Source organism: Idiotropiscis lumnitzeri, chromosome 9 (genome assembly GCF_059441095.1).
Source record: "Idiotropiscis lumnitzeri isolate Australia: NSW breed Sydney's pygmy pipehorse chromosome 9, RoL_Ilum_1.0, whole genome shotgun sequence".
NCBI lineage: Eukaryota > Metazoa > Chordata > Actinopteri > Syngnathiformes > Syngnathidae > Idiotropiscis > Idiotropiscis lumnitzeri.
In genome coordinates this window covers 13,781,877-13,794,750 of record NC_142399.1, presented here as the reverse complement: position 1 = coordinate 13,794,750, position 12,874 = coordinate 13,781,877, and the positions used below count along the sequence as shown (strand labels likewise).

Below are 12,874 nucleotides of genomic sequence, written 5' to 3'. Positions count from 1 at the left end.
ATTTTGGAGTATTTTGGCGTACGCAAAAACAGAAGCTACGTAACTACGGGAATTCATTTCCATCTGAAAACACGCTATCTGTATTTTGTCTCATAAGTGAGGCAAAAAAAAAACATAAATTTTACCATTAAGACTAAAGTACTAATAGAAAATGCATGTTATTGCCCGTGTATATTTAAATTGTAACTTTAAATAATTACTATACTGTATTAGAATACTGTAATAACTGATGAATATTGATGATTGAGATACACAGCCTAGTAAATTGAAATTATGGGGGAAAAAAGTAGAATTACGCATAATATTGGTTGTACATTTATCATTTATAATAGTATTGTACAACTTTATACCTACATATACAAATATGCATACACATAATTTGTGTAATGCTATACATGGTACATATTTTACATTATGATACTATATCTGCACATGTTTGGTAAGGTGATACTGAGGCACGTGATTGGCTATGCATGCAGAAAGAGGCCTGTGAAAAATTCATGAGGGGGACATGCAGCACAAGGCATTTTCACTGAACCAACACAGCAGGTCCAAGTAGAGCTATGGGGACTGTCGAAGAAACTCTGAAATGCCCTGCCTGCCAAGACTTATTCACAGATCCTGTGAAACTTCCATGCAGACATAACTTCTGTCTGACCTGCATCCAGACTGTCTGTGAGGAGGGTCCTCTTTTCTGTCCAGAGTGTCAGATCCTGCTACCATCCACCCACACTCTGGAGATCGATTCAAACCTACAAAGCAAAGTGAAGGACTTCATTATCAAATCATCAACATCGGCACTACCGACAGAAACCAAATCTTCGTCACCTATCCCCTGTGACCACTGCATAGAGACATCATCAGAAGCTATTAGGACCTGCCTGACCTGTGACGCCTCTCTGTGCCAGGCTCATGCATTGTTGCACCAGCAAAGGTCTGCACTGAGGGAGCACACCGTGGTGAAAGTGACGCAGGATCCACTGTCTTTAAAATGCAAGGAGCACCGTGACGAGCTTAAGCTCTTTTGCTTGGAAGAGAGAGTCCCTGTTTGCTGTATGTGCGTCTTGGTTGGTGCACACAAGAATCACAAAGCTGCCCAGCTACATGAAGCCTGCACCGACTTAAAGGTCATTACATAATGTGGACAAAATGAGTTTCTATGCCAGGATTCCATTCAAAAGAATAATCTGTTTTTAGAGCATGTTGGAGACAACTGTGAAACAACTGCTGCAGATGAGATGTGAAGCAGAAAACGGCATTAAGGATTTGGAGTTCATGTATACACAAACAGTGGTACCGTCATTTTAAAATACCATTTTTTTTTATCAATTGAGATTTTCGCATTTCAGATGATTAAAAAATATGTATTTTCAGATGTCTGCAGCGGATTTCAGAGAGAGAATCTCAGACAAGTACAACCGGATCCGAGTTGTGCTGGATGGCGACGAGCGTCTGATGATGCAGATCATTGATGCAGAAGAGGAATGCACGAGCGAGTGGCTCGAAGCGCAGAGAGGAATCGTGGAGGCTCGCATCAAGGAGATTGACAAACTCAGAGTTTCCAGTAAACTACTCTTGCAAGAAAAACATGACTTGAACTTCATACAGGTAAGTTGAAACATTCTGAAACATTACGTGTCAAAAGTTTTTTCTAATTTCATGGCACTACACTTAAAGTAGGTGAGCTGGCTTTATTTTCTTTTTACAGAAAATCACTGCACAGAATCTGTGGTTAGTATATTTGTCATTTATGTTTTCAATGTCATAATTGATGGACATTTGCTTTGATATCTGATTGTCTTCCTGTTTGATTGCAGTGACCCTCCAAAGCTGTCACCCATTCAGCAAATAGACAGGGAGTTGTGTGAGCCTGAAAAGATGAGAACAGTAGAGAAACTGGTGGATGACCTGTCAGTGGCTCTGTCGCAGCACTTTCCTCGAATGTGGTCTTGTAAGTACAATTATCTTGGAGTGGAATATGCAAAGTCTTATACAATCTGTTATGTTCGATGACTTCTCGGCAATGCCCAAATATTTTACCCATAGTAAATAACGTAAATTAATTTGTTCGGACTTCAAATGGTTGCCATCATAAAATCTCTGAGTAATCCGGCTTCCCCACCCTTACCACCCCCACATTTCAAAAAGCATGCAAGTTAGTTTCACTGAAGGCTCTTGTCCATAGGTCAATGTAGGTGTGAATGACTGTTTGCCTATATAAGCCCTGTGATTGGCTGGTGACCAGTCCAGGTTGCACTCTCACCCGAAATCCAGCTGGGACTGGCTCCAACTCACCTGTGGCCCTCATGAGACAAAGTGCTCCATGAAGCACTGGTTGAACATACAAATTCTACACAGAAAGGCCAGAACCGAGATTAGAGCACCAAACCTCAGAACTGCGCTAGCTGATGTTCTTCCTCTATTGTGCTGCTGTGACATTTTATATTAATTGAAAATATTATCAATTTTAATAAGCAGCCAGATGTTTTCAAAGCCTTAGCGATCACAAGGCGTAATAGATGATGGTTTGATCTTCAAGTTTTGTTCGACTTTTGACGCATATTCTTTCTTCGTGGAACTCCCAATTATACCACTTGTTGCAACTAAGGGGTCACTTCATTTGTTTAGAAGACATTAGTGCGATCAGTCTTGATGTACAGCTCAATGGCACTGTAAAATACAACAAGAGGCAGAGCCAGAGGTGGCTGCAATAAAAATGTTGAGGTTTTCTTTTGGAGCGACCAAATGCGCTCATCAGAGGGACATTCAAGGTTACATGTTTTGGGGACCAACTAATGATTTGGACATGTTCAGAGGTGAGTTAATGATTTTTATTTTGTGAGAAGAAAGATAACGATGGAGCTGCGAGGCAAGAAAGCTAGACATTGTTGACATTGTTGGTAGATGTAATGAGGGAAGATATGAGGGCAGTTGCCAGTTGATGAAGTCTTAATAAAATTACACAAAAAAATGAATAAACTTCTGTTTCACAGAACAGTGTTTTGGATATTTGTACTTTGTCATTTCAGATCTAAGTTGTCCTGCTCTAGACGTGAAAACAGCCCACCCAAAGCTGGAGATATCCCAGGATGGCAGACAAGTGTACTGGGGAGAGCAACCTGACAGAGGGGCTCCAAACACTCCACCATATGATTCCCAATACAGTGTCTTGGCTCAAAAGGGTTTTACTACTGGCCGACACTACTGGGAAGTCAGTGTACAGGAGAAACCATACTGGCTGATCGGTTTGAGTCGTGTGACCACTGATCCAGTCACTGGAGATGTTGGTCTAAGTCTGGGTGTGAATAAGACTTCCTGGTGCATCTACCACAGTGAGGGACAGTACATGGCGTGCCATGACACCCAGGAGAAGCAACTACAAGTTGGGAAGAAAGTCAGGAAGCTGGGCATACTGGCAAATCTCCCCAAGGGGGAGCTATCGTTCTACAATGCAGACACCATGACTCTGCTTCACTCTTTCTGCGTGGAGTGCAAAGAGGCGCTTTTCCCAATGTTTAACCCCTGCATTGATGTGAATGGACTCAACAGGCAACCCTTGACCATGTTTTGGATCAAGGACCCCTGGGATTGGAGCATCAGCACTGATGGTGGTGATAAGTGATTTTGCAATTAGTCATATTAATGTACAAAAAGGATATTCAGCGATAGACGAGTCGCATATAACCTGAGCATTAGGTTTGTGTGTTTTATTTCAGTATTTTACATGATTACAGTCACCACAAAGCACTGTAAATATGTAATCCATTAATTTCTGTTTTGCAGTTCACAGAGCTAATGTCCTGTGCATTGCTTGTTCTTTTCACTACATGACCCTCAGCACAGTACAGCACCGAGGTCATTTGTGCATTCGGTGTCACGTGTCTGTGTACCTTACAGGGGCGACCTGCAGGGAAAATCCACCTAATAAAGCCGGAATATTTGTGTGATACTGCATCTTTATGTGTATTGTTGTTTACGTTCAAATGAGAAATATCATCCTATTGGATTGTAATTTGAGGTCCATAAATCATTTTCATTCAATTAAACCAAGCAGTGTATAGGACATCAATGACTCCAAGCTATTATGTAATTGATATCATCATCATCATCATCATCATCTTCTTCATTAAAGCATCACATCATTACCAAATGTGCAGAACACGTCAAGATCTTATCCTTATAAGTTCATGACTGGGTTATATATAATTACATTCACAGTCAAAACTAAGCCAACTTCACAAACACCAAAGCCCGACTCAAAATGACTGAAGTTCAGTGCCTTCATTGGCCTCAGGTTCTACTAGATGCAGTGGTACAGTAGATGATCCTTATTAAGATGATGCTTGAGTCTTTGATTTGATCCAGTCCAGGAAGTGAGTAACCCGTGCATACACCCCAGGCTTATTTTTCTTTCCGCATTGGTCTCCCCAGCTCACCAAACCATAAACAACATGTGTGTTGTTCTTCTCACAGGTCAACGGTCCTCCTGAGTCACCCTGAAACAGAGAAGCCACAGCCACGCTCGCCACTTTAAATGAATCAATCACATATTCATGAGTATTAATATTTAATTTTCTCCTCACTCACCTGGCAGGAATCGACCCCTCCTTGTAGATGGCCAGCGCAGAACATGCCGTTATCCAAAACTGAGCCATACAATTTGCTCTCAGAGCATTTCTCTTGGTTGATTAGCAAAACATTGGCTTCCAGCAAATGGTTGGAACCATAGTCAGCTGCAAATAGGCAATGGGTGCAAGCCAATAGAGATTCAAAGTGTGCAAGCATTTGGAATTTTCATGTTTAATCCCATCAATTATTGGAATCTAAGTGGAAACTACAGTATGTTTCGTCATTTCAATTGCAGGAAATGGCACTTACATTCCTCAGTGGCACCCCATCCAGAAATGGTACATTCCTCGCCATCATCTAGTGGCCCTTCAGGCAGACAGGCTGCCTTCACAAACTGTGTTTCGTTGGCACAAACACCATCAGTGCCTTCTAGCCGCAGCAGTGCTGTACAAATGGAGTTGTTGTGCATTATTAGGTTACGTGCAAACTATAATCCCAACACATTTTGTATCATTTCAAACTCATCTTGGGTCATATAAAACAAATAAATGGCTCAAGTATTATTTGATTGCAAGAACAACCCCAGGCTAAACTTAGCTCATCCCATCGTACAAACATCTTAAAAAGTGCAGACATATTTTATTGCTTCAACATACTTCGTTGACACCAATTACACGACTACTTTCCTATCAGCCAGATATTTGGAGGCATGTTGTAGCCTCTTAACTTTCCAGAGCTATAAAATACACAGATGTTTCGCAATTAGATATGATAGCTGATGATAGGTTCCACAGACCAAACGCTAAATAGGTCAGAGTTAACGGCAAAACACAGGAATTTCTATTAGGCACCCGGTCACGTTGTTGAAAAGTGCTCACCGATGTCATTGTGAACTGATACTGGAGTCTCCCTGTAGTTCTCATGCACAATAGCCTCTTCGACTTTAAAGATTTGTTCAGTGGGCTCATCAGTGTCCAGAGAGAGACCTCCCATTACTACCTGCATGTCATTTCCCCGTTCACTGTTCAAACACATAAAAGTCACATCTGCAAAGTTCTCAAAAAAATGTGCTTTTCTAAACTGCTCTTACATGCAGTGTCCAGCTGTCAGTATCCAGCAGCTGTCAATGAGAACTCCTCCACAGATGTGCCTGTGCTGCTGAGTGGATCTCTTAGGTCTCACTTGCAGGGACACCTGCCAAGGTAACGCTCCAGGGGATACCTTCAATCCCCCAAAGATTCGGGTCATGACAATCTTTGGCTGAGGCTTCCCACAAGTGCTGAACAATTTTGTAGATGTAATGGGAGTGGGTGAGGCATCACTAGGTTGTGGAGGCTGGGTGGGCTTTTGGGTTGGGGCAGGTCTTGTTGGTTGGGGTTTTGGAGCAGGGGGCTTCGGAGGAGCTGAGGGGGCTGGGGGGTCTGGGAGAGCTGGAGAAGGTGGAGAAGCTGGGGTGGCAATTCCATCTGGTGTCACCCAGATGAATTCACAGTCACACAATTAAAACCCATTTTTGTCTTCTGTATTATTTAAAATGTGTTGTGCAAGGACTTGAAGTCTACTTACCTTCAGGACATTCGTTTACGTCACAGTAATTCCAAAGCAGCTTTTGGCCTCTTCTGAAGAAACACCATGGTGTCAAGTCACCATCTGGATTCCTTTGGTAGAGAAAACAGCTCGCTTAGGCCCAATCTTTTTTTTTTTTTTTAATTTTGCAATTTGGCATTTTCAGCAGCATCCTTTGAGAAAAAGATGACCTGCAGAAGTTGTGATGACCAAGGCCATCACTGTCCTCAAATGAGTTGAAAGGATCCACTCCTTTCTCCAGGATGAAGTGAGAGTTCCAATAGAGGCATTCTTTACCATTAATTGTCTCGCTCACGGTGCCACGATATGACTCTCCATCATCCTCATAACAGTCATTTGGGTCTGAGAATCATAACAGCTACACTCGTAATTTGTACCATAAAATTCAGAATATAAAGCGCAACATTTCCCCCCAGCTTCAACCATAAATGTTAAATTTAAATACTTTCAATAAATCATCAATGTCTTTTGCATAAGCCGAAGTCTGCTAGAATACAAAAGGAAACACAAAGTAGGCAAATGGAAATCATATATATATCATATAATGACTATTTCACATGTATAAATAGAACACACAACAGCACAAGCAGCAGACGTATTGTTTATGCTCTGTCGATAGAATTTGAACCCGTGGAGTTTAGCCTTCAGTTTGTTGACTGGCTCTGTGTCACATATAGTTAACTACCACTTTCAGGCTTTGACTTGCACACCATAGAGGACAGCGCCCAGGTGTAAATGTGCAATTTATGAAACTGTGTGGCTCATGTGTGAAAAATGTCACATTTTTCCTTTTTTTTTTTTTTTTTTTCAGAGGGTGAAGCTTTTATATAAGTGTGGTGAATTAACCGCATTTTATGATATGTTGTGGCACTCACCAACATGGCAGAAACGACCTCTGAAGCCCGGACGACACTCGCAGTCGAAGTCGTTACCATCCTTAATACACTGTCCACCATTCTTACATGGATTAGGCATACAAGGAGAATCTGGAGACAAAAACAGTAAACATGTACTCGTCATAAATAACCTCTGCAAGTTCGGCTCTTGGTGTGAATAGAGCAACGGTTCCTCACATGTTCTGCAGTGCGGCGGCTGGAAGGGATGCCTGCATTTGCACTCATAAAAAGGTGCGGTGGAAGTCAACACACATTCCCCACGGCCACATAGACCTCTCTTGCAAAACTTTGGTCCTGGAACGTTGATCATGTTTTGTGTTGGTTATGTCTTGCAAGCGTCATATATGCAACAAATGCTTTCTCACCTTTCTCGCAGCGTCTTCCCTTGAAATGTTTTGGACAGTCACATTTGAATTTTCTCTTTCCTTTTTCCTTGCAGACGCCATGATTTTCACAAGGGTTTGGGTTACATTGGCCTGAGGAAAACGTAGGAAGCCCTCAGAGATATGGTTCAAAATCTACGGCATTATACATAAGCAAGAACGACGAAAGAATATTTTGGTTCAGCGTTTCCCACCCGTTGGCTCTTGAAGGTCAAAGAGCCATTCACTCGGGTCATCATCGTCATCGTCGTCATCATAAGCCTCTCCAAAGAACGGGTCTAAAAAGCATGACATGATGGAAATTTGTGAAATGCAAAAACACAAATTATGAATCACTTACCATTAATTATGTCATCAAATCGTTCTTTCCTTATCACATATTTTCCGTGTTTATGACCCCTGATTTCATGAGGACCATGGGCATGATGACGATGACGTTTTTTGTGCTTGTTCGGTTTCAGCTGGGAAAAAAATGTGAAATGCATTTCCATAATGAACGAAATTCATAGTATAATGGTTCAATAGAAATTTGATTGCCGTTACTCTCTGGGGAATTTGCAAAATTTGAAAAGAACACCATTAAATAGGCTGTTTTATCAATGTTGAACTTTTATTTTTGGTCAGTGACCCATTCAATTTTTGGTGCTAGCACAAACAACTTCCCTGGTATAGGTTAATCTTTTCTGAAATTTCCTAAACCTTGCCATTAATTTCCATGGAACATTGCCAGCTTTGAAAATGACAGCAGTGTTTCAAAAGACAAGGCATAACAACAGCAAAACACTCACGATAACAGGTAAGCACCAGAAGTGAACATGGAATACATACTTCGACGGGGATGAGGATCACAGCAAGAAAGAGGCAAAAGAAGAGGAGCTTCAGGTTCATGACGGCAGTAGATGAGACGACACGCAGACAAATGAGAGCAGGTCACTCTCACTTGCGTAAACCTTTGCATGAGTACACTAACCTTTGATTCGCCTTTGTCTGGCACCCTGCCGGTCAGTGATATTGATTGTTTGCCATACTTTTGATGATTCATATGCACAAACACAATACTGTCCAGTGAAAATGTTAACACCAACAGCGAACAACCATCCTTGTTTATGGTGAGATTTCCCTAATGAGAGTTTGCAATGAAAGGACCAAGATGGTTATACAAAACATTCACGTTATAGAGATAATGAAAGATTACTATGTTTTATTAATAGTGTTTTTGTTCAATTATAGTGATGGGCTCTTGGAATTTTGTACCCCTATGGGAAAAGTTCATTTGCAAGCAGTATTTGTTTGACTGTAGACTTTGGATCGACATACATTGGCTGACTCTCAAGATAAACTACCTCCGCTATTTAAACTCACTTTACCCCATTGCAAACCCAGTGCAACCTAATGTACAATCCAGTTTATTGGGTAGACCAAGAGGATTTGGGATGTTATTATGTGGTTGTGGTTCACAAAACTACTGTTAAATATTGTCAAATGTTAGACACGAGAACGCATTATATTGCACTTTCCCTCCATAATTGAAATACTGATACATTAAGATATTCTGAAACAGACCAAGAAAAGACCCAGCGAAGAGCCAGATTCTTCAATAGAGCATTTTAAATTTATTAATACAACACCAATGGGGTAGGAAGTCTATGAGCTTGTCTGAGGCTGATGCATGTTTAGTCTATCTGATAAATAATCCCAGGGATGCACAATTGACAACTAATAACCCAAACTTCAAATGAATTTCAGTATGTGCAAGGTTTTCCTGAGGGGGAGCGGAATGTGAAGGAATGTGGCGAGCACATTTGTCTCAGCATCCTCATAATTTGTGTTTTGAATTTCAGCTGCACGTGGTCCATGTGCTTCAGTGGGTTTTCCCTGCTCATCCAGTTTCCTTACACATTTAAAAAATACCCGTTGGTGTGTGAATGAAGTACACGGCGACTGACTGGCGACTAACGGGATACAATAGGCTCCATTTTACCTGTGATCCACAGCAGGATACACAGTACAAAATAGATGGATGGAAGGTTTCACATCCATTTGTGTCAATTCCCTGATAAATGATTGGTGCAAATTTAAACAAGTGGAGCCGAAGGTGTTGCATTACAGATTACAATAGGTTTTGCATTGGTTCCATTGTGGTCGTGGCCAGGACACAAGGCCAGGTGCAGACTGTTGGAGAAGCTCCCTGCACAGAAGCAGAATAGCGTTGACATGTCATCTGCACCCAGAAAAATCACCGAGCCGGCAGGGAAATTACATAAAATTCCAATTCGACAGAAGTGTTTTGTGACAAGCAGCCGATGGGGCACCCCTCGATGCCAGGCTGTATACTCCCCACCGAAAAACTCCACGCACCACGACTCATCTCCGCGACCCAGCCAGCAGTCCTCAGCGACGCCCTTGCGTGGAATGCTGGGATACGTGACGCCAATCTCCCAGTAGGTCTTGCCAGTCACGTCCATTTCCCAGTAATGACAGCCAAAACTGAAGCTTTGCAAGCTGATGACATTAAGAGTGGTGTCAAAGCGGGAAGGCGTGTCAGGAAGCTCCTTCCACGTGTCTGTGTAGGTGACACTGTCACCTTTAGCAGAGATGAGCAGCTTGGGATGGGCTGTGTCTGGATCCAAACGCACGTCACTCGAATCTGAAGATACATATTCTATATCATTTCAATGAAAAGAAACAATGAAGAAGTGGTGGTAGGTAAAATTTCAACTAACAACTTTTCACAAGATTCTTCAGGGTAGGAGTGAGGGAGGAGATGAGCACAAGCATGTTGCTGGTGAGGCTGAGCATCTGCTCAGCTTTCGTGGCATCCAAGCTCACACTGCAACACTCTGACCTATTGAGCACATTTGGCTCTCTAGATCACGAACAGAAACATGTTTGGTCACACGCCAGCGTTTTGATTCTGGTTGTCGTTTATCAGTTTAATGGTGATGGTGATCCATACCTGTCAATCAGCCCTGCACCTTGGTGGTCTGACTGAGAAGAAGCAAGAAAGTCAGAATAAAATGAAGTATACTGAATATATCCAATCATCATGATTTATGTTGCTTTGGGAATGCAATAATCACTACACAGGAGTAAAATTTCACTTGGAAAAGCGCAGCTCTGTGGTAGGATTAAAAAAAAAAAAAGAAAATCTATATTTATTTATTTTTTTTGGAAAAGGAGTCCCTTAGCAGCATAAATTAGGTGAAGTGAATCAATTGAACTGTATGAATATACCCCATTCTCATTCACCGTTGCATGAGCATGCAAGTCCTTGTGGTCCAGAGTAACTGTGATTCCAGCCAGGTTCTGTTCTATCTCTTGGATTACGGACCAGTTCCTCTCCATGATCCAGTCCAGAGCTGAGACAGCAGCACGCTCCTCGGCCTCCAGGTGGGACAGGGTGGTCCTCAGGTCCTCGTCCAGGATGCCTTGGATCTCCAGATGTTTTCTTATTATTCTCTCCTTGATCACATATGACTTTTTCTGAGGCACAAGCACTCATCAGTTTATTGTACTGGATGGAGAAAATTAATATAAATGTTTGTTTTTCTTTAAAGTTGTTTATTGTCATCAACACGCACATAAATCGCGGCTTTTAAGTCAACACAGTGGTTAACACGGCAAGCAGACATCATTGGCGTGTATTGGGAATGGTCCAGGTAAAGTGAGCTACCATAACTCCAAAGGCTAACGTTATCTGATAACGGACGAATATCACTTCAAAATAGTTTCTTAAATATTTCAATGACTTTTAGGATTAGACTTTTCACACTGAGAACTTACAGTGATTTCTGATTGTTGCACAGCCAGGTTCTTCTGTCTGTCTTTCACCACCTCCCTCTGCATCTTTAGCCATTCTTCATGACTTTTTAACAACTCCTGTAGAGAATGGTGCAAATCTTGAGCACATAATATCCTGAAATAGATTAATAAGCCGTTTGTGTTCATATTGAGCCTTATTAAATCCAAATGCAACAAATCGTTGCATTCAATTTAATTGTCACAATAACTCTACTTCGGACCCCGGTTAGGTCATTAATTTTGCTCTTGAAAATATTGTCAATTTCAAGAATTATACAATACTGGATATATTGACCATACCTACATAGCCACTTTTTAGAATATCAACCAAAGCCATTAGAACCACCTTTTGACATGACAAAATGCACTTGAACACAATTGAAAACAACTAGTATCATTTAGAAGTGCCAATACAATTTTTTTAGGGGGGCATACTGCATTTTATTTGTCTATTGAATTTACTGTATTTGAGTGTCATTAAAGTTCTAGATTTAATCATGGATTGACTTTACATTGGTCATTTAAAACACTGATTTATTGTGAAAATATATTTACAATAGTAAAGCATTGTATTTTTCATTTAAATAGCTATTGACAACCCAACAAGTTATAGTTCAAAATGATTTGATGTACTGTAATTCATTGTGAAGAGCCTGTTAAATTATAGAAGTTATCCAATAGGTTTATTTCAGATTTAGATGAATTGAAATCATTTTCTAAACGAAACGCTGTAAAGTGAGTTCATGCAAACAACCCGCTAAACTTTGCTGCGTTATGTTTTCTGATTGTGACGATTGCTTCACTTTGTAGCTCATCCAGTAAGCTGCACTTCCTTTGAAAATATTTGATTAAATTTGTGCTAAGGCCCCAAAATTTGTAACGTGTTACCAGACTCAATAATTGTAATAAAAAAGTGAGAGTAACTCGTTATATTACTTTGTTACTGCCAAAATTCTATATATTAATGTGGTCCACTGCACTACTTTTGTACAGCATTACCCCCAACACCAGGGGTGGGCAAACCTTTTGATTGGTGGGCCACAATGGGTTCTAAAATTTTACAGAGGGGCCGGACCAGGAGCAGATGGATGGAGTGTTATGGTCATCTCACCTCATCGGAGAATAAAAATAAATTTAATTTTAAATGAGAGTGAACAAATGCATTACAACAATATATATGTCTTTGAAAAACCACAGTATTTTGAAAATAAAACATTAACAAGGTTAATACATTTAAAATTTTTTCAAGTTCGCCGGGCCGGATTAAAACATTCAACGGGCCACATGTGGCCCCCGGGCCGTAGTTTGCCCACACCTGCCCAACACTGATCATTTGTCATAAGGGAAATTGAGATTGCATTACTGAATTGCTGTTGTATCTCATTCAGAGGAAATTGACAGGAGTCATTAACAAGTGGTAGGTATGACTTTCTTAGTGTGCAGAATATTTTGCGTCACTCTTGAATATTTCTGACCCATCTTCCTGGAAAAAACATGACACCTAACTCCTAACAGGCGTAAGCCATTACTTTTTTCTTTTGTCAATTGATCACAAACTGGGTATGTTTTACGTGGAACCAAAGACTCGTGTATGCACAGACTTTCCAACTGGCTCTGTAGAAGCCACGTCGCCCTCAG

At 41.0% G+C, this 12,874-nt stretch overlaps 3 protein-coding genes across 5 annotated transcripts; 1 reads left to right on the top strand and 2 right to left on the bottom strand.

The window, feature by feature from the left end:
• Window positions 1-563: 563 nt before the first annotated feature.
• On the top strand, window positions 564-3,682 carry LOC148330334 (tripartite motif-containing protein 14). Its single transcript, XM_088304469.1, has 6 exons — window positions 564-1,127; window positions 1,198-1,293; window positions 1,375-1,608; window positions 1,709-1,731; window positions 1,818-1,951; window positions 3,030-3,682. The coding sequence occupies exons 1-6, from the start codon at window positions 564-566 to the stop codon at window positions 3,620-3,622; spliced, it is 1,644 nt and encodes a 547-aa protein (XP_088160595.1). The 3' UTR covers window positions 3,623-3,682.
• A 10-nt stretch (window positions 3,683-3,692) lies between these two features.
• On the bottom strand, window positions 3,693-8,453 carry LOC148330333 (factor VII-activating protease). The gene is made up of 13 exons (XM_088304462.1): window positions 8,264-8,453; window positions 7,776-7,896; window positions 7,630-7,713; window positions 7,418-7,528; window positions 7,230-7,346; window positions 7,032-7,142; window positions 6,327-6,498; window positions 6,136-6,227; window positions 5,660-6,035; window positions 5,448-5,590; window positions 4,879-5,013; window positions 4,588-4,733; window positions 3,693-4,496 (listed from the first exon to the last, which is right to left on the bottom strand). Exons 1-13 carry the CDS (start codon window positions 8,321-8,323, stop codon window positions 4,332-4,334), a joined length of 1,833 nt encoding a protein of 610 aa, XP_088160588.1. The 5' UTR covers window positions 8,324-8,453; the 3' UTR covers window positions 3,693-4,331.
• Window positions 8,454-9,489: 1,036 nt separating this feature from the next.
• LOC148330332 (E3 ubiquitin-protein ligase TRIM58-like) lies at window positions 9,490-12,788 on the bottom strand. Of its 3 annotated transcripts, XM_088304473.1 has the most exons (6): window positions 11,219-12,788; window positions 10,685-10,918; window positions 10,392-10,423; window positions 10,159-10,301; window positions 9,794-10,082; window positions 9,490-9,623 (listed from the first exon to the last, which is right to left on the bottom strand). In XM_088304473.1, exons 1-6 carry the CDS (start codon window positions 11,381-11,383, stop codon window positions 9,539-9,541), a joined length of 948 nt encoding a protein of 315 aa, XP_088160599.1. In that variant the 5' UTR covers window positions 11,384-12,788; the 3' UTR covers window positions 9,490-9,538. The 3 variants fall into 3 exon arrangements, with proteins under 3 accessions (XP_088160599.1, XP_088160597.1, XP_088160598.1); XM_088304471.1 differs by having other exon boundaries at window positions 9,490-10,082; XM_088304472.1 differs by having other exon boundaries at window positions 9,490-10,082; window positions 10,392-10,419; window positions 10,685-11,354.
• Between the last annotated feature and the right edge of the window lie 86 nt (window positions 12,789-12,874).